This window comes from Zootoca vivipara, chromosome 7 (genome assembly GCF_965207765.1).
Source record: "Zootoca vivipara chromosome 7, rZooViv2.hap1.1, whole genome shotgun sequence".
NCBI classification, from domain to species: Eukaryota; Metazoa; Chordata; class Lepidosauria; order Squamata; family Lacertidae; genus Zootoca; species Zootoca vivipara.
In genome coordinates, this window is record NC_142590.1 from 51,904,015 (window position 1) to 51,925,605 (window position 21,591).

At 43.5% G+C, this 21,591-nt stretch overlaps 1 protein-coding gene across 4 annotated transcripts in view; it reads left to right on the forward strand.

The window, feature by feature from the left end:
- Window positions 1-456: 456 nt before the first annotated feature.
- The window catches only part of SCUBE3 (signal peptide, CUB domain and EGF like domain containing 3), a 109,793-nt gene continuing 88,658 nt past the window's right edge, over window positions 457-21,591 (forward strand). For 3 of the 4 annotated variants that reach the window (XM_035123441.3, XM_035123442.3, XM_035123444.3), the window contains exon 1: window positions 504-884. In XM_035123441.3, the coding sequence (XP_034979332.2) occupies window positions 803-884 (82 nt within the window). In that variant the 5' untranslated portion in view covers window positions 504-802. Of the gene's footprint in view, window positions 885-21,591 lie in introns of all 4 variants that reach the window. The other variant, XM_035123443.3, reaches the window with a different exon arrangement.

Here is a 21,591-nt window from a genome sequence, read left to right on the forward strand (position 1 = left end):
TTCTTAATTCTCTTTTCTGAGCACAATCCCCCTTTCTCATGCCCCTCCCTTCTTTCCTCCCGAGCCGGGCAAAGTAGGGGGAAGAGCCTGCGAAGGGAGCTTGTTGGGTCTGGAGCTCGCACGGGAGTTTGCATTGATCCATTGATTGCACATGGTCTCTCGCCTGACCTCCTTGCTCCCAGGGAAGCGGTCTCCATGGCTACTGGCCCGACTCCCCCAGTGGCAGACTGTAAATTCCTGCAGGCAGAGCTGAGCGCAGCCCGGGCGGGTGGGAGGGAGTGAGGCAGGAGCAGCAGCAGGCGAAGGCAAATAGAAAGAAAGGGAGAGGGAGAGGGAGGGAGGGAGAGGGAGAGAGAGAAAGGGGTGGGGGGAAAGGGCGTTGCTTGGATGGACCTTTCACAGGTCCCCAGCACTAGAGAGCAAGGCACTCTGTGGCTTTTTAAAATCTCTCCCCCTCTTTAACCAAACTGGAGCTGGCTGGGATTCCTTCTTCCAAAAGGAAGCAGCTGAAGGGAGGAGGACGATCAAGTCCACTTAAAAAGATACCGCGGCGGGTCTGCCTTCCTACTTAAAGTAGCATCAGGGAAACCCAACGGAATCCTGAGCAGATTTGGCCATCCTTTTCTCCTAAAGCGCTTTCTCCAGTATACACCACCAGGAAAGAGTAGACCTTTCTCTCCCTCTCTCTCTCCCTCTCTCTTCTTGGCTTAAAGTTTGCATTCGCTCAGTGCGTTGAAAGCATCAGAGAAGGACCCCCCCCCTCTTCCTGGCCCGACCTTTCTGCATATACAAGCCAATTGTAATGGGGGCCCTGGAGATTGTTGGATTGTACACGCTTTCCTTTCTCCTGTACTCTGGCAACACCATGGCTAAAGCCAGTCAAGGTAAGAAGAATCTCTCCCCCCTCCCCTTCCTATTACCCCAACTGTGTATGTATGCATCGTCCCCCGATTTTTAACCCTTTAGTCAGCCAGTGAGATTGGCAAGCATTAGCAAAATACCTAATTTGATGCAGACCTTTTACTGCCACCCTTTGAACTTTTAGTAGCTGTGTTTTGTCGGAGATGCTGTTCAAATTGCTGTTTAGTTGTGGGTGTGTGGATATTGCAAAAAGTTTCACTCCTCCCATGAGCTAGAAAGGAGGAGATCATTATCTGTAACCCCTTCCCTGGTTCCTCTTATCTGTTATGGGATCAATAATGGTTTTATAAATAATTACCTGTGAAATATTGATGAGACATGCACGTGCGTGATTATCTTTGTTGAATCCGATGAGTTATTGTACACTGCGCAAATATAGCTTGAGAGATAGACACAGATATTTGGAGCAGAGACATATTTTGCATGTGTCTACCTGCAAGTAGCCTGATTACTTTGTAGTCTCTCCGCATGAAAAAAACAGATGCACACATATAGCCTATCTCTTTATAGTTTTCCTGTTGCTGTAATAGTAGCATATCACCTCCAGATGAAATTGAACCAACACCATGTGATGGAAATAGGAGAGTGATCTGGAGATGTTTTAAACAACTCCACCATATAAGTATTAGGTGATATGACAATATATTAGCCATGTGGCTTGTACGTCTTCCCTTTCTCCTAAAAAGTTTTTTTTTTTTGAGGGGGAAGCACACTCAAGGTTACTGTGACATCTCTTTAGAAGTATATATTTTTTAATAATGAAAGCAAACACACAATAGATGATAAAGGAAGTCAGACTGGAAAAGTAGAAGAGTGTGTTCTTTATAGAGGACAAAATAAAAACAATAAAGAGAGAACCTGGCTTCATGTAAAGCTGTATCCTTTTAGCTTAAAAAAGAATGCTTAGGCTTTCCTCTCCTCTCTGATTATCTTTGGTTCATACATTGCTTTCATACTCTTATCACAATATTTATTTATTAAGGCCTTTTGGTTTCAAATTCCATTGAAGCCCTGGCCAGATTTATGCTAAAATAGCAAAGCAAAATTCCATCCTGTAGAGACTTGACTGATACCTTCAGGGGAAGAAGGGGAGGAGAACATGATGTGGAGCTGGGTTAGATTCTTGGTTAGTTAAAAATGAGCAGGTTAAAAACAGGCGCTGCCTCAGTTTCCAGTAGAAGAGATCTGAAATGACATTTCAGTGGAACAATGCTGACTTACATCAATACAACGTTACTAACATATCTAAACCAGTATCAATAACTTAATTATTTTATACATAACCATGTATTTTTGTAATACTTTAAGTTGTCTGTTGTTGTTTCTGTTTTCTGTACACTGCTTAGATATATTTTTAATATATTAAGTAGTATAGAAATCATCATCATCATCAATACATTGGCTGGGGGTCCTGACCGCTTTTCTTTCTTATTTTATTTTATTTTTTAAATTATTCCTTATGTATTGAGGTCATTCTGTTTCAAAATACCCAGAACAGTAGCTCATCTTGCAAGACGTGTACATTGATTATGTTGCTAGCACACTTGCTGCTGTTCATGAGAATGATATTTTATTGGGGAGGAGTGAGCGATAGCCACACACAAAAAGTTTGAACTAGAGGCTCTTTGTCCTCTCCGTTCTTCTGGAAACGGTTGTGATTATGAGTCAAAGTGGCACGCTTTCCCCAAACCCTCAAAAGAAGGAGAGATCCAAGTGTGGTGCGTCCACACACTGCCTTTCCAGTGTCGCCAAACATTGGCAGTAGAGAGCAACTGGTGGGGTTGGGAGTGAAGCTGACAGCACAATCCTATATATGTCTGCTCATAAGTTAGTCTCGTTTGAGTGCAATGGGACTTACTCCCAGGAAAGTGGGTCTAGGATTGCAGCCTAAAGGAACCAAGCTGTTTGCATCTCTGTGGTCCAAGGCCAAAACAAGGGTGAACTCAAGCAGAGGTGCAGCAGTGCCTGGTTCCAGAGATTGCTCCATACTGCCCTGTTCCTCTGCTTAGAGATCTTCATGGTGAAACAATGCTTCTGAGCATATGTGACCTACTGGATCAGAAACTGAGGATAAACCAGATTGATGCCCATCCATGCCGCTGCAGTTTGCCAACCCTGCTTTTAGTGGGATCTGCATTTGGATCTGCAACCCTCTGTGGATCTCTGTGCGCAGATCCCTTAGCTGAATGGGGTGAGATAGCACTGTGTGGATGATGCGGATATGGGGAGGCAGGGGGAGAAGGAAGCAACATTTCCTCCTCTTTGCTCTGTCCCTTTTTCTTCCAGTTCCACAACTTTCTGTATGTGAGATCCACCCTAAGGATTTAAAACTTAAAGAACATGATTACAGTAAAAAAAAAAAAGGAGGTAAGAAAAAAGGTGTCGGAAAAAAGTGGATTACACTTAAGCTGAATAATGTACAGTAATATCCTTAGGAAGCATGTTTATATTTTCCACCTACATTCTTGTGCAACAGCTGTGCACTGTGGCTCTTACAAAAGGTTTGCCCACTACCTTCAAGAATCAGAGAGTGGGAGCCCCAGGGCCACACCTGGCCTCATGCAGATTGCTGGCTCCATGGCTCAAAAGAGGATATGGAAGAAGCAGTGCCTCTGGCTATGAAACGTGGCAGCTCTGAAACTTTGAGGGGTGGGGTGGGGAAGAGGCTGGACTCACCCTCCCACCATCAAATTGGCCCTCATCAATTGCTGAGCAGGCTCTTAAATTATCAATCTGCCCAGCTTCCACCTGTCTACTGCCCAATCACAGCAGTGCTGTAGGCACAGCTATGTTACAGGATTTGCCTACATTTTAATAAACAATCTAAAACAACAATGATTCTTGCATTTGTTTGGCTCACTGATTTATTTGGAATATTAGACTGCTCCTTGCTGACATTCTTAATAACATTATGAATTTCCCACTGGTTGTTTAGTCTGAAAGAAACAGCTTTATTTCAATCATTCTCCAGCACTCCTTCAAGAGAAGCCAGGGGATACAAGAATGGTTGGATCGCTACTAAACTTGCTGGGTCAGTTTTGGAATGGTGGGCAGAATTGTATAAACCCACGTAATCTGGATTTCATAAACAGACAACAAAAGATGGTAACAAAGAATTGTAAGTGTTGAATGTCCAGCACATTCTGTTTTCATGCCATAAACTTGGAGGCAAAGTGTTCAGAAAGTGGAATTTTGTGTGGCTGTTCACAGATGTAGAAAAGCAGAAGGACTGGCTAAAAGATGAGGCAGTGCTTCAGCCCATTGGCCAGAAAAACCTGAAAAATGTTTGGGGGTGTTTTTTTCATGCTTAATGTGCAAACATTGACAATTCAAATAGGTTGCAATTGAACCCAAACTGACAAATCATGTAGACTGGCACTCGTTTGGAGTAAGTGGGTTTTATCTTACTAGGCCAGGCTTCATCTGGAAGTGAGTATAGTGATGATAACATTTCTACTAATGTTGGAGTCGATATGCTTTGGCAAACATGGATGGGGGAAATATCTCATGTTCATGGTTTCTGTTGTTTACATCAGTGAAGCCTGCCAGAGGAGTTTTGCCTTTGTGGGAGGCTCATCTATCAATTCCTCCCTGTTCCGAAAGTAGGGCCACTTGGGCAGATATTTGCCCAGCATCCTCTCTGATGACAGACTTAAAACACACCCACCAGGTTCCTGTGATGTTGTGATACCTGTCAACCCTTCTTCTGGGAATGACTAATTCAGATAGTTAGAAGTTTGCTTCTAACATCGTGGTGTTACGGTAGTGGATGGGGGTGGATGACTCACTGCATATCTGGAATACCCATTCATTACAGCTCACCACCTGATCACCATTTTGTCCCCCTTATTGGGCTAGGCTGGATCCCGTTTTTATCTTTGTGAAAATAGGCAGTGGTAAGGTACACAACTAATTTGACTCGGTGCTTATCTTCTCAAAGCATTCTGCTCCTTTAGATCTTCTTCAAATCAGGAAGTTCAGTGGCAACCTCCCTGTGTTCAGAAATAGATAGCAATGCATTGGGTTAACCCTTTGGCCCAGAGTTCAAAAAGAACATTTTCTGCTAACAATTTTTAAATGCACCTTTGTGCATGCTATTTAGCATATAAATCCTGATGCCAAAAGCAGTGAAGCTAAATGAGATTTTGGAAGATCTAGTGGGAATTAAATACGGTGAGCCAGTAACTCAAACAAATTGTTAATGCACGGTTAAAATCATTAATTTGGCTATGCTAAAATCTTTATTCCTGTGGATTGTGTTTCAATGGAATTGGAGGGACTCTGCCTCCCATTACAATTTATACCTCCCCAGAGGCAATGGTGCAGAGTATGATTATGAGAAGGATGATGTAGAGCATTGATGGGTTTGGGAGATAATGGGTTGGGTTCTTTTAAAGTCAGAATGCACCTGCAGGGCCTCAAAGAAGGGAATTTTTAAAGAATATAATTCACTTGATTGCAGATACATCATGATCTACTCCCCCCTCCCATCTCACCACCTCTTACTGTAACCTCCCCCCCCCAATCCCCTTTATCTCCTCCTCCTGCTTATTCACTCAGAAAATCATATAGGATGATGATAGTCTCCCGCACCCCTGAAATATAAAACCGTAAACATTTCAACATGAAGCAGTTCAAAGAAGAACTTTGATTGAAGACGTCTAACATGCCTGTACTTAGATTTGACAGAGGGAGGGGGTTGGGAAAGGGGCTGAAAGTCTTTTTTTGTAACACCGAAACGTTCAGACACCTTGAATCATCCTGTCCTCAGAGGCATTGCTGTCTCCAAAGTGTAAGGGTTATATTGTTTTGACTACAACCACCACCACCACCAAAAAAAAAAGGGGGGGGAGAGGCACACTGGAGTAATCTACATAGGAAAATATTCCAGAATAATTTTAACCTTCATTTTCAAAGTTATAAGTCCCCAGAGAGGCTTAGGAGAAGCTTACGATGATGGTAAATAAAGTGTACTCTGTCTGCACAATCTTAAAACTAGCCTCAGTGTGCTGGCTTCTCTTCAGCTTACGCTGCAAACATCATGGGCTTCTTTTTCGTCCTCGAGCTCTTGCAACTTTCGCTTTATCCAACTGAGTGTTAATACTTTAAGGATAGTTTTAATTAGTTAAAAACAACACCTAGAAAAGTGCAGGTTTCTATCTTTGAGGAGGTGGGGTGGAGAGAAAGCAGCTTATTAGCTTTTATGACTAATGTGTCATCAAGTTATGTAGAAATGTAATTAATGATGCAAGACCCTAGCTGTAAATTAGCACGTTAATGGCTGTGTCCCCCCCCCCTAATATGCAGACTATAATATGCAGCAATCACTAATCCTAATGTTTTTCCAGGATAGATCATAGCAGAGGTGCCAACTTGTGAGGGTGTTTCAGAGGGCCTGGCTTCGCACTTGTGACACTGCATGCATGCATGATGCAGAGGTGCTTGGGGAGTGCTAAACATGGCAGCAATGCAGCTTTATTGGCTTGCAGCACTTCCTCCTGGTCCTCCTGCTGCTACCACCAGCTAGGGCCTGATTCCCTTCTCCTTCCCCTCCGTGGCAGAAGGAGGAGTAGGAGAAGGAGCTGGCCACTTAAGCTCCCTCCCCGTCCCCCCCCAAAAATATTGAGGGGCCAAAAGGTTTTGGCCCCCAGGAGTTGGCACCCCTGAACCATAGAAAAACAGTTTGAGGCCTTACTTAAAACCAAACTTGACTTGCATCTTAGGGAAGACAACAGTAATTTAACAAAATATGTGAAGGTAATATAAGTTTTAGGAAGGCACTTGATTTTGCACAGCCCCAGTTATAGTAATAAGTTTGCCAGTGTTAAATCAGAGGACCACAATCTGATTGTAAAAAGCAGCAAGAGACACAGGACGCTTCCAGGCTGTCACATTTCTCAGGGGGGATTTAGTCATACATAAACAAATTCATGTTCCACGATTATAGTTGATTGTCTTGTGCCACAAACCTACTTCCTCCAAAGAGCAGACGTTTTGTGATAATGAAAACAAGGAGAAAACGCACTGGAAAATGGGAGAAAACACTTGGTCTTGATGCGATGTCATCTAACCTCTTTGCAAACAAATCGGAATGAATACACAAACAGGTTGCCTGGAAGCACTCAGGGAGTAGACAGCAAGTTTTGAACATAGAAAGCTCTGTCAGATGCCTCATTTTTAATATTTGGCCCCAGCAGACCTCAGGAGAGTTCAGAACCTGCTCCTCTCTGTTCCCATGACTTTAGGGGTGTTCAAACTGACTTTATCTGGTCCAAGAAAGTAGTGGGAGCTTCATTTAATGACTGGTTATTCAGAGGAATGCAGATGAGAGTGGAATTAGCTCACTGAGTCCTCTTAATGGTAGGAAAAAACTATACATCACATATTTTATGAACTTCAAAGACATGCCAACCGTATAATGCTGTCTCATGATTTATGTTTACAAGGTCTGCTATCTTAGTGTAATCATACAGTATAATTACTTTTCCTTGCTTAATGTGCCTAACAAGAAGCAAGGCATGTATCAACACAATGCATTATGATTCAGCCTTTCAGCAAAATGCTCCATGTATGAATGTGGACAGGACACCTTTGGGGAGAATCCTTGTATAGATCAGTTAATTATGTACTACTTTGGTTGTAGCATCTCAAATTCTGTTTTCTGAGCCTTTGTTTCACTATTCTGTAGATGGAGTTATGGTGCTCCATTGTGTGGATGATACTTATTTAGTGCACCCACCTCCTCTCCCATGAACTTGGAACCTTGCAGACTTCTCACATTGTAAGGTTTTTCCCCCTGTCTAAATCAGCAAACTGGTTTGAGCAAGCCCTCCCAACTAGAACTGTGGTTTCCAATCCTGGTTTGGAGGGCTCATCCAAACCATAGTCTGCTGGTCCAGACAAAACACCCAAGTGTGTTTTGGGTGTTTAATACATATATTACGAGGGGAGAAGATAGTGCTTGAGCCCCATGGTGCAGAGAAGTCATTTTAATCCCAGGACTTAATGGTTTTATTGGGGCGGAGGCAAAGGCTTTGGATAGCCATGTTCAGTTGTGAAATTAACATTTCTCCCACCACTACTCCATGCTTTAAAACTGCTTCAGCAGTCCTGGTGTGTTAGAGCAAAAAACAGGTTGCCAGCCCCGTTAAAAAGAAATAATCTGAGCATGTGCAGTTTCACATTTTGAACTCACTTAAATCAAAGCGCAGTGGTGGCTACAGGAATACGTGGGGCTGGCTTCTACTATCCTGATGCTAAACACATTTACTTTGGAATAAGCACAATATAAAGTAAAAATAATAAAATGAGTACTTGTAACTATGTACATGCCTGGTAGGTTGCCCCTTAAACTTTTTTATAGTAAGAAATGACACCCCTGAGGTCCAGCCCTAGCCGTAGCACTGCTTCAGCCCTCAGTGTCTTTGGTCAGTTGTCTGAATGCTTTCGATGTGTCAAGCATGGTTTGGAGGGTAGAGTTGCTTCGTTTGGCACTCACCACTGAACATTGCTAATAGAAAGAAGGGTACGATTAAATGACTTAGACTACTACCATACCTAGATATATGTTTTGGCTGATGTGATTCCCTATTCCCATTTGGTGGGGGGGGGGGGCAAAAGGACAATCCCCAGCCAGTGTGGCCAATGGTTGGAAAAAGCTGGAATGTAGTAGAATGTTGGGGACTAGCTGTTGTATATACAGATGATTCTGCAGAAAATCTGCCACAGAATGCCAAGTTCTTTGTGGATGCCCCACAAATGCCTCCTCAAGCTCTTCCAAGCCATCTTAGGAGGGAGATGAGAGTTTCAGCATTTCTGGCACCCCTTTTCATCTTCTTCCAGACAAAGCAATGCGTTGTCTTCTGACCAGACTCCTTAAGTGCAGTACAAATTGCCTTAGCAAGCTCCTTCGTCTTCTCACTTGCTGTTCTCTGAGCCAAACAAACTGTACCACAGTGTCTGAGGTGGTTATTAGTGCGCTGGTTAAAAAAAGGGGGGGCTACTGAGGTTATAAAGCTTTAATTTGGCCTTAACTCAAGTGGAAACTCTGCAAGGCTGCCAACAGCTACACATATACATTCACTAAATATATTTTTAAAATCCTGTTAATGTACATTATATTAAATTAAATAATAAAAGTCGCTTTTAAAACCTAAGAAGTTCTTTGGGACTGAAGAAAATAATGGATTTTTTGGTTTAATATTCTATTTTTATTAGCTGCCCAGTTCCCATCTCTCCCCCCCCCCCACTTTACAATAATTGACTAGAACTTTAAATATAAAGCACAGGAATTAAATACTTGTAGGGGAAAGTAGTGTGTCCATATGCAAATTCTACTCACTTAAGAGAGTTGACAAGCATGTGAAGTGGGATAATTCTTTTTTGTCTGCCTATGTAAAGAAAATAATATATAAATCTTACCTTGGCGGGGAACAGTCGCTGATAGCATGAACTGGGGTTCCTCCAGTTTCATCATAGGTGAAGCAACTTGACCACTCCTCCAAAAACATCTCTCTTAAACTGCTAACAAGAAGGACCAAATAATTTTATTCCTCTGCAGAAGGGTTTGTTTAATAGGACCATGCATACAGTATTCTAATAATCTGTCTTTGTGTGGGGATAATGTTGTGTGTGTTTGTAATGTTGTAAATTGGCAGCATTTGGATTAGAGAAGCCAAGGGCCCGAGTCTTAATGGGAGAATATAAAAAAAACTTCTGGTCATGGTAGGTATATATGCAGAGTTGCTGTGCCCATGAAAACCAATTGCTGAGGAACAGAGGCAGTGAGCTATTATTATCCTCTTAGGGTTGCCAGACTCAATAGAGGACAGGACTTCTGTGCCTTTAATTGCACTGCTCTCTTTTGAGTCTGGAAACCTTAAAGAGAAAGCAGCAGACCCTTTGTTTAATTTCCAAGCAAAGGGTCTGCAGGTTTCTCTTTAAGGTTTCCAGACTCAAAAGAGAGCAGGGCAATTAAAGGCACAGAAGGCCTGTCCTCTATTGAGTCTGGCAACCCTATATCCTCTGTGTGTGCTCCCATGGGAACCAGGTTTGCCAGCCTGGGAGACACCATGATGGACTAGATAGGTTTTTGGTCTGACTCCTCTTCTGTTCTTAGTGGGCATTCACATGTGTGAATGCATATACCCCCTTTCTTTCTACTTCAGTAATCTGGTTTGAGAGCAAGGGTGGGGGACCTCCAGCTCCAGGACCAAATGTGGCCCGCTAGGCTGTCTGGCCCTTGGGGACTCTCCCTGGGCTGCATCCATTGCTGACTCTGTTCTGTGTTCTCCTTGAGTGCTTTTGCCCAGCTCCACCCACTTTTGCTTCTGCCCCCACCAGCGACATGCATCCCTAGAAAGTTACCTGTGAGGGATTGAAGAAGGTTGTGCTACCTGGATCTGCCTCAAGTTGGCATGCTGTGAATATGGATTGAGTGTGTCCGATCCATGGAGTATTCACACTTGCAGAAGTGGTTGTGCGATTGCTTCGGCATACAGTATTGCTGAACCTGGCGCTCTCAACCCATATTCATTTTGTGACTGCTTAGCTGGCAAAACACTTAACTGCTTTAGCTTGTGCCAAATTGTTGTTGGATCCATTCAATTAATGCACATTTTTAGCACTACCTGTACGAGCTTGAGCCCTTAGTAGCAGTAGCAGCATAGCTACTGCAGCCCAATAATTTTAGCCGCACGACAACCTCCTAAAAATTTGTTGCCTCACAGAAGGGAGCAGGATCTTCGGGCAAGGGCTGTGGGTGTAGAGCGCTGGTTGAATAATAAGTTCAGAATTCTTCCCGAAGGTAAGAATGGCAGTATGATGACATGCAATAGAAAAGAAAAGTGCAGTGGTAGCCATCAAATACAAATAAAAAAAACTGTTTGTTAAAAATTCCGTGTATGAGCTTCCAGTGTGCTTTACAAGGGCATCCACAGAGCTCATATCACATGTGAGAAGGCCTGCTTCAATTGGCAACACACAGGGGCAGAACTAGGCTTTATTCCACCCAGATCAAAGACTGAGTTTGGCACCCCCAAATGCACATTTGTGCACATACACACAGGCTAAGAACCTCAATGGCGCCCCTCTGGAGGCTTCATCCGGGGCAAAGAACCCAGCTTAAACCCTCTCCCCTGCCCTGTAGCTATGACTCTGCAGTACATAGGTAAAAATCAGATTATGGAAAGTTGCAGATTGAGCAATATACGCAACCATTGGTATAGTGGCCACTTAAACCATAGTCACAAAGATAGGACTCTCATATATAAGCTAGTCATGTGTGGTGGCGCCACATATAATTGCAGTGATTTCAATGATGTGCCAAGTCAAATTAATCTCTCTCCAGACTTGCTGTGGCCCAAATGAAATTACCGCTGCTCTTTGAGGAATCTCTTAGCATAAACAGTTTAACATGTGATTGCAGCTCGTGTGCATGGCTATAGTGTGGGGACATGGAGGGAAGGAACCTTTGAGGTCTATTTTTTTAAAAAAATAAATCGTGGAATTTCTCCAGTTATAGAGATGGTCCATCTCACCAGGGTGCTGCTTGCACATTCCCAAGCTAACAACAACTCTGTTGTTGTGTTAAATGTCCTAAATAAAGTCTCCCCCCCTTTTTTTTAAAAAAAGAGAACTTCACAGCCATACAGGTATATAGTCCAGGACTGCTGTGCTGTAATTTTATTTGCTTGGTGTTACACTTGTTTTCCTAGTTTTTAGACTCCTAGTTTTATTCATATTGGGATGGCTGTATGTTTAAAGTACACAGAGTTCTAGAGAGTCTCTGTCCTAAGTTTGGTTTTCCAAAGGCAGCCAAGGTTGGAAGGATCAAGTGGGAGAAAGAGCATTTCTTCCACTTAGGTAACTCATTCCACAAATGAACACTCCATTGATTTTTTTCGGGGGTGTGTGTGTCAAATGTAGTTCTAGGTTTTTGTCATCATCAAAAACCTTGCATTTTAAGTACTCAGTGACAAATGCCACTGAGAAAGTATTTTTACTGCAGTGCTTCTATTACCCAGTACACTAAGACAAAACCTAGAGCCACCGTACCTTTGACACAGTGGAGATAACTGTTGAAGTTTGGTGTTCAGTCAAGATAAGCACAAACCTTGTAGCATCCTGATGAAATAATAATAAGACATACCACAAGGACTGCCTCTGCCCATATGAACTGACCCAGACCTTGTGATCATCACCTGAGGCCGTTTGTGTGCCTCCTTTGCAAGAGGTCCAGAGGAACGGGCCTTTTCTGCAGTGGCTCCCCACTTGTGGAATACTCTCCCCAGAGAGGCTTGCCTGGTGCCTTGGTTTCATATACTTAGGCACCAGCATTCCTTTTCTCCCAGGCCTTTGGGTAATTAATTAAATAAATCTATGGCCTTTAAAACTTTTCTGGGGGGGGTTGAGAGTGTTAGTGTTTTGGTTTGTGATGTATTTTTGTGGTTTTTGTGTTTGTGTTTTTGTGTAAAGCATCCCGTGATGCAGTTGTGGTATGCCAGAGAAAAGAAAGGCCCCTTTGCAAGGTGACCAGAGGACTTTCTGCCCCATTGCAATGTTGATGTAGGAGGAATGGTTCTCCTTCTCTCAGCCCAGTGCTGTGAAGGGGAGGAGAACCAGTTTCTCTGCTCTTCAGACACCAGCCTCTGAAGAACAGGGAGAGCAGTTTTCTTCTGAAGAGCAGCTAAGCTATTTGGATGTCTGAGGGTCTGGTAGTTTGCCATGGATTGCAATATCCTACTAGCTTTGCAGTTGCAAGCCTTGGAAGTTGCCAACAAATCAGAAGTGCCTGTGAAATTCAATTGTTAACACATAAACTTTTGGGGGGAATAGATGCTCTTTCATGACTTTTATAATGTTTTCCTTGCCGTTTCCCTTAGCCAATGTCCCTAGAAGTCCCTAGAATATAGAAATATTGTCGTATTGGAAGCAGCCTCATACTGAGTTAAACCAGAGGTTCATCTACCTCAGTATTTTTAAAGCTGAATGGCATTACAGTTTCACACATGGGACATCTCCAGCCCTATGTCAGAAAGTGAACCTGGAACCTTCTGCTGCAAAACAGATGCTCTAGTCTAGTCGTAAACTACAGCCCTTCTTGGTCAGAATGGCAGAGAGCAGTTATGCTTACTGCCCTCAATGGCCCTTCAAAAGAGAAGGAAAAGGTTACCCAAAGTTAAATATTCCAGATGGATGCAATGCCAAATTAAGGGCAGCCGATTCCAGGACTTCTGTCTTTGCTGAATTGCCCTTTGAATGTGAAGCAATTTAGATGCATCTTGGCAAGCCCCTGCGGTGAAGTCAGGCTTGCTGCTGCCCAGGGCTCTTGTACCTGCACCTTGAATCACTCAGCACCAGCAGCGATTTGCTGGGGGACAAGTTGCTATTGTCCATGCCAAGGCCTTTGCCAAAGTCTGAAGAAGCCCTAAATCTGACTTGGGCCAGAAAGTGGAGCCTGCGGCTACATGTGGGCAGCAGCAACCGCTTTGAAGCGGAAGGAAAGGGTTAGGGGGTTCTGCATATCCTGCTGTGAGCATTTAGTATTTAACTTATGAACCCTCAACCACAGCCTCACTCGTGGGTAACTGGCCTAATATCTCCAAGGGTCTGGAGCCGCTCCCATTTTGTGGCACGCTCTCTATGAACCCCTAGTCTCATTTAGGAAAATGTGGTCACAGAGTTTTCTGTATGGTCTTGTTTGGAAGGCTGGGTTTTATTCCCAAGAGTTAGAAAATATGACTCAAAGTAGAATTTACTTTCTTGAGGGCTGTTGCCGTTTTTTTCTCTCATCCATTTTATTTGCACACATTTTAAATGTGAAAAATGATGTCATTGCAGGTGTGTCGGGTATATCTCTGTGTGCATTGGTTACATGTATATGTAGAATTGAATAGAAACAAGCTTCTTACAGCAGAAATGTTTCAGAGGAAGAGAGAAGTCTTATTATCTTACTATGAGTTGCCAGTATCCCAGATCCCTAAATCTGGAAAGTATAAATGGGTCTCCTGCAAAGCAGATACAAGCACACATTGCCAAATGATGTTTAATGTAACATGTAGTTTTGGACCACAGGCTTAGATCCCAAGTAGTGTTAAATCTCTCATTCTATTAGCGCAATGATTTACCCGTGTGGAACTGAGCTCCCCGCCTCTCCCCTCCCCGCACTTCTGAATCTGTTCTGTGGTTTCCCACAACCCTTCAAAGCAGATTTGGGGAGGGTATGCATGGAGGTGGTAAAGGGTGGCAAGCCCCATTGCACAAGGGTAAATCCTTGCACTAATGGAATAAGGGCTAGGACTGCTTTGTCAGAGGTCACGGCTACCTGTTCTCTCATGAATGGGGAATTTGTGCTTTGCAATACATTAGGCATAACAATGGAAAAATAATAAATGACTTGTACCATTTCCTTCAGCACCTTATGGTACTATCCTCTTTGTCTTTTTCTGACTGGGGGCTGAGTTTTCCTTAGCTACCATCTTGCTCACTCTGAAAACTTGGTTGGCTGGTAGAGGGGTGAATTAATAATACAGGCCCCATCCTTTGATGCAAAAACATTTCCAATGTGGCTCACAAAACTTGTGATATGCACATGGCTGTGCTCATACACACGTGGCTCTCGTAATTCTGTAGTGAGCACACTGCACATTCTGGGTCCTATGTTCATCTCTGTGCTAAATACAGCACTACACTGTGCCAGTCATGCAAAGAGATCTGTGTGGTAGTGTTTCTAAGTTCGTAGTTTAAGAAAGGACCCCACTCTCCCAAGCACACACCATTATTCAAATACACACAATTAGTTCTCCTTCAAATAAAAGTATATTTCCATATGTCCCTGTGAGTTTCTGGTGGTCTGTATCCATGTTCTTTTGTAGTTTCATAGGAAGCTGAACCAAGTTCTATAAAACTTGGTATTGTTTCTTTGCACTTGACCTTCCTTAGCTAGTTTTTTCCATTAATATCAAGTCCCATATGTGTATAAACCACATTTCAGACAAATCAGTGTTTAGAGTTCTCCAGTGTCGATCAATTGCAAGGTGTGTTGCCATCATAAGGTAAGTTATGAGGTACTTCTGGGTGTGGTCCTGGGCATCTGCTGATTACTGTAAATGGAAAGAAGAACAGTTTGGGTCTGTTTGAGCTTTGGTAACTTCTGTTTCCCAAAAAACATAACCCAAAAGGCTCAGGGGCAGGACCACCAGTCTACTGCTGTGATCGGAGATCTGCATGTCTCATGGATGCCCACAAGAGGGCATTTGATTGGGACAAACCCAGGTTTAATGAAATAGGCCTGTCACATCTAACTTTAAGTCGCTGAGATTTAAGTGCAGTTTTTTCAGTTCTAACGTCAACATCCTACAACTTGTAACATTTTAGTTGTCCTTCATAAAATCATTATCCTAATGTGGTTTTTGGAATCCCCCTCCCCGCAAGTATGTTACCCGGGTGGCCAGTCTTGTTGGTGCCCCGATCTTTCCCCTTCCCTACTTGACTCCTTTAGCTTCATTCTACAAGTGACCGTGCAAAGCATGAGGCTTTGACAAGCACAACAGAGGAAGCAAACAGTGGCATAAGCCATCCATCCATCCTCATTAATAGGAGTCAAACTTGCTCTCACAGTCTGGGAGGAGCAAGAGCTCTGGATGCATGCAAATGCATCTGTTCACTCACTGTGAACACACACTGCAACTGGACCACCAGATAGCCCTGTTGAGAAAGGAGCAGAACACCTCCACAGAACACCTCCATCTGTAATCAACAGTTATTTGCATTATTTAAGGATGGGATTCTCGGTCTCCATTTTGCGCTGAGAAATCTGTTGGCACCCCACAGCCAATAGAACTACACAGCCCTTGATACTACCTCCGCAAACATCATACCACTCTACCTGGTTGTTAAAAACAACACCATCCATCCTCCTCTTGGCTAGTTGACATTAACACTAACAAAATTAACCTTTCAGTTGCACGTTAACCCTCCCTGCTGTTGTACTTCCAACACCTCAGTGTAAGGATGAGCAAGCTCATTAAAGTCTGGCTTATCTCAGGTCTCAGAGATAGCATGCAGGGGGAGATTATGTGTGCCTTCTCAGGGGTCTTAGGATTTCAGGTTAAGTCTAGAACACATCAGTTTTGAGTGCTGATAATTGTACGTTTTAGCCAGTATAGTTTTACAACCTAAGTACTGATCCAGGAAATGCAATAAAGGAAACTGAAATAAATCCCTACTTCAGCATCACTTGTGAAAACAGCCTTACTTGATTTAAAGAAGCTGAGATTTTCACTCGGTGATTAGTTTTGGCTTTCATTTTATATGTGGTGAAATAAGGAAACTTGACATTGCCAAGCATCACCCCATGCCAGTTTAGCAATCTAGTCATGTTATCAGACCAAATTACAATAGCACAATGCTCCTTTACCACAAGACAAGGAAGTGAGGCTCTCAACAAAAAGTTGGTTTCAGCTTTCCTCTCCCTGTTGTAAATCTTTTCATGTCTCCTGTGGTTTGGGTCAGATTGTAATTCTTGATTGATGACCCAGGGATGTGGTGGTTACCCTGGGCTGTGGTTAATGTAAAATAACAAATATGAATACATTGTGTAAATGTTTATATAGCACATATGTATGTACTGCCTTGCTGATGCAAATTAAAGCTTCCTAGTAAAACATACTGGAAATATGAGAATAATAGTGGGGGAAGTGCATTATTACATGTAGGGGTTTCTCCTGCTTGATATGTGACCTTTTTCATAGCATACAGCAGTTTACAGAAGCTTTCCCCCCAGTTCTTCCTAGTGCAAAACATCAAGCCTAGACAATAGACTTGCCTTTTAACATCTAGTGAAGTTTGATCTTGCAGTGACTATTCCTGCCTGCAGGGGTGGAGGACCAATTCTAATGGTCCATCCCCAGATCACTGATGCACTCTGATGGCTCTGGATGGACTTCCCAATGTACAGAGATCCTGGCGGTGGAGAGGGTTGTGACAGAACAACTGCAGGTGTTTCCAGGTGATGCTGATTACCTAGATCCAACCCAGTCTGGGTTCTGGATTGTTTTTAGGAATGAATCCACCTCGGTTGCTCTGGTGGAGGACCTTTATTCAGAGAGAGGGTCAGGGAGAGTGAAACCTAGTAGCTTTCAATATCATGGGCCATGGTTTCCTCCTGGACCAGCATTAAGGATGGGTATCAGAATACACTGTATTGGAGTGGGTCTATTTCCCACCTGCATGGTCGAGTCCAGGAAATAGCCTTGGGGGAGTGCACTTTGGTTCCCTGGCACTTGTGCTACGTTCCACAGAGCACTATTTTGTCCCCAATGCTCTTTAACATCTACATGGAGCCGTTGGGTGTTGCCATTAGGATTTTTGGACCATGATGTTGTTAGTATGCTGAAAACGTGGCTCCATGACGTCTGAATCTGGGAAGCCTGTATTAGCTGTATAATTGGTGCCAGATTGGGGCCTGAATGCAGTGGTGGATTGGATGAGGGCCAATAAACTGAATTTGAATTTTGGGAGGACAGAAGTGTAGAGTTGGAAGGCACCATGAGGGTCTTCTAGTCCAACCCCCAGCAATGTAGTAATCTCAACTAAAGCATCCATGGCAGATGACCATCCAACCTCTGCTTGAAAATCTCCAGTGAAGGAAAGTAGGTGGCCCCCAAGTCTGGATGATAGGCCAATTGCCTGTTTTGCTTTGTTCTGTTCTGGTATGCCAGCTGTAGCTATATTTGGAGCAGTCTAGCCAGACTGCTTTAGTCCATGTGTTGGTAACCTTGAGACTGGATTACAGCAATGCATTGGATGGACTGGACTGCTGATGAGGGCATGTGACATCTCTGCTAAAAAAAAAACCTCCATCGGCTGCTCATATGCTACTGGGCTAGGTTCAAAGTTTCTCTGTTAATATACAAAGCTCTGAACAACTTGGGTCTAAGGTACCTCAAGGACCACCTGAGCCTAGGGGCAGCACAACCCGTTTTGCTGCCTGAGGCAAAATGAGAATGTGCTGCTGCACCGCTGCACTATCCAGGTAAGGGAATCTGTGGTGAAGGTGTGGCAGTGCCCACAAAGTGGTGGTGGCTTCCAGCGAGATCTCGCAATATTCTAATGAGATCTCATGAGACCTTGCCAGAAATTGGCACTGCTGCTGGCACTGCTTCTCTGCTGATGAGTTGGGCAGAGTGCCTGTGGGGGTGACACTTCTTCAACTTGTATCACCCAAGGCGGCTGCTTTGCCCCACCTCATGCTGGCCCTGCCTGAGCCCTTATATCCCAGCTTGAACAGTGAGGTCTTCTCAAGGGGCACCTTTAATTGCCCCCCCCCATGATTCAGAAACTCATTTGGCTTCAATGAGAAGTCCGGCCTTTAGTATCTCTGGTCCTAAGCTGTGGAATACTCTTCCAGAAGAGAATTGGCAGGCATCTTTCCAACTGATTTTCCAGAATCTCTTGAAGACCATTTTATGCCAATGTTAATATTATTATTAGTATATATTTAGCTATACCATGGCTTTTCCCGTGACGGGACTCAAGGCAAAATTATAGATCATAACAAGTACCTCTAAAAACATAGAAAAATCAATTGTTAAAATGCAATTAAGCATTGAGAATTGAAACTATATACTTATATAAAATCTGTTTAAAAACATATCAAGAATTACAACAAAAATAGCACAGCACCAGCCACCAAGAATGCCCTCTCCTGTGTTCCCACCAAGTGTGCCTGGTGGGACTGAAAATCACTCCCCCCCCCCAATCTCTCAACCTGGGCACATTTGCATGAGAGAATACGGTCTTTCAAAAAGCTTGGACTTAAGCCATGTAGGGCAGGGTTCCTCAAACTACGGTCCACGGGCCAGATCCGGCCCACAAGGCAATTGCGGAACCTGCCGTTGTCTAAGGCGAAAGGAAATATGGCATCCCGTGTGCGAGCGTGACCTTAAGCCTTACTGCAAGCAATATCAGCAATGTGGGAACAGTTGCGAAGCATGAAGCAGCCGAGGTGGCGGGAGAGCACAGGCCTGTTAATTATGCACCTCACCGGGCTGTGCAAAGGTGGCTCCGGGGGTCTCCGACGACCCAGCTCTGATCATGGGTATGGCAAAGGCACGGGAGCCAAAGCAAGCAGCTCACACGGTGGCAACGACCTGCCCCAGCCTAGGGCTGCACCCGCTCGTGTTCAGCTGCCTGTGGGAAGTCACTACCGCTGCCGCCCCTGCCGTAGGCAACCATCCCGCCCTGCAGGTGAGGGGGCAGGAGTTTGTGGTGGTGGCAGCCAATTCCCTCCCAGCACCAGCGAGGAGCCGAGCACTCTGACTGCTGATATGTAGGCGAGGCTGGTCCACTTTGGTGTGTGTGAGAGAGAGTGAGTGAGTGAGTGAGTGAGTGATTGAGAGAGAATCATGTTTATCTATCCATCTTTAATTTAGCTATCTCTGTGCAGTTGCCCCCACAACCTAAATCAAGTAAATCAATAAACATATTTAACTGAGGTCCTCCCCCCCTAGCATGAAGCCTGCCCTCCCTTCCATAAATCCTGGCTATGCCCATGTAGCTATTCCTCCCTTGAACACACTATTTCTTCCTGTTCAGTCCATCCCTGATGTTTGTGATATACAATATACAATATCATATGTGCAGTGTGCATAGGAATTGGTTCATATTTTTTTCAAACTATAGTCTGGCCCCCAATAGTGTCTGAGGGACAGTGAACTGGCCCCCTGTTTTAAAAGTTTGAGGACCCCTGATGTAGGGCTTTCTAGGTGAAAACCAGCACTTTGACTTGTGCCCAGAAACAGATGGATGGCCAGTGGAGCTGTTCTAGCAAGGAAGTCATATGTTCCCTATAACCAGCTCCAGTCAACAATCCAGTTGTTTAAACTTTTCTCAAGATGAGCTAGTCATTTTTTATTATAATTTTTTTATTTTGTGTTGTATTTTATGTTTATTGTGCCTGCGTATTTTGTTGTACACTGCCTATTTTATATAAAGGGGAGGTCTTTAAGTAAGCTCATCAATCAAACAAACAAACAAACAAAATCCTGCCAAACAACAGAAATTCAACCTGTGAAGATTTCCTAGGCACATCTTCCCTGTGGTTCACCTGTTGATTTTCTGTTTGCTATGCAGCTTTTTAAATTTTAGGAACTCTGCCAGAGATGGTAACCCTACAGAAGTGAACAAAAGAGGCCATTATAATATTTGGGGCTGCTTTTCTTTATACAACAAGCAATGAAACCCAACCCCCACACAAGTGCTTTCTGAATAAATAGACCATGGGTTGGAACACATGCCCAAACACAAGATCAGCTGTTTAGGTAAATCTGGGCAATTGTTGCATTGGTTTTAGAATGTAAGTTGTACTGCTCTTTGAGGATTATGATGAGAAAACTTGCACGTTCTTCCCTACTTCCCTACCAGTATATTTCAGGCTGATATCTTTTCCAGCCACCAATTTTGAAATTGATCTCTCACTTCTGCTTTTCCTCAGATTAGTTTCATTTTCTCTGAGGTTTTCCAGTGGCTACTAAACCAATATTTTCAAGAGTCGAAGATGGGAGTTAGAACAAAAACGATCCGAATCAGTTTTCCTGCAACTCAATGAAACAAGCTTTATAAAACCTGAGTTTATAGATCAAAACAGAGCACCTTGTGAACTTTCTGCTCTATACATTTTGCTAAATTTGAGCAGTTTGGTAGCTAAGAATGAGCTCATATACACACACGCCAGTTTCTGAAAGCCAGATGCAACATAGCTGTTGGATAAACTGGACTTGGGAGAGGATGAGGAAGGGTTTAAGTTTGTCTTTGCATTTCCTAAGACCTGATGCCAGCTGGAGACTGGCAGACTCCTTTTAGCTGTCTTCTATTGGGTAAAATGGTTTTATTTTTGGTTAAAATACACACTGTGTAGTTTGGAATCTCATGATGCACACACATAGGTAAAGCCAGAAATAATAACTTTGGCTGGGAATACAGCCAAAGTTATTATGTCTGGCTTATGATGGCAACAGATCAGGGGGAAATGAGGAGGACAGAGGTAAATTCTTCCCCGTTCCCTTTTAGCACAGGGGGATGGACCGATGGACCTTTCACCCTCCAGATGTTGTTGGAATCCAACTTCTGTGAGCTCCCAGCCAGCATAGCCAATGGTGAAGGGTGATAGAAGTTGCAGCCCAACAACTTTTGGAGCCTCACAGGTTCCTCTCCCCTGTCCTACTGAGTCAGGTGTCTGTTTTTGTTGTTGTTGAGTAACTATTTAGGATCTGGCTTTTTCCACACACAGTCATACTTTTTGAGAAACATAAAACTGTGGTGTCCTGTCCAGATGTCCTGTTCCCTGCAGCACCAAATATGAATTGCAAGTGTAACAGTAATCACAGGTGAAACACCGCAAATAGAATTCAGACAGAACTGAGATGCATAGCTGTCAAGTTTTCCCTTTTCTCACGAGGAAGCCTATTCAGCATAAGGGAATTTCCCTTTAAAAAAGGGAGAACTTGACAGCTATGCTGAGGTGAAATCTAATGGAATATTACATGACCTAAGAAGATGCATGTTTTGAAATAGTCTTCCTTTCTTTATTTCACATATTTCTGAAGAGTTCTGAACTTGTTATTCCTCTGCAGCATCCTAATCGGGCAGGTCCAGACCTGTTTAACTTCA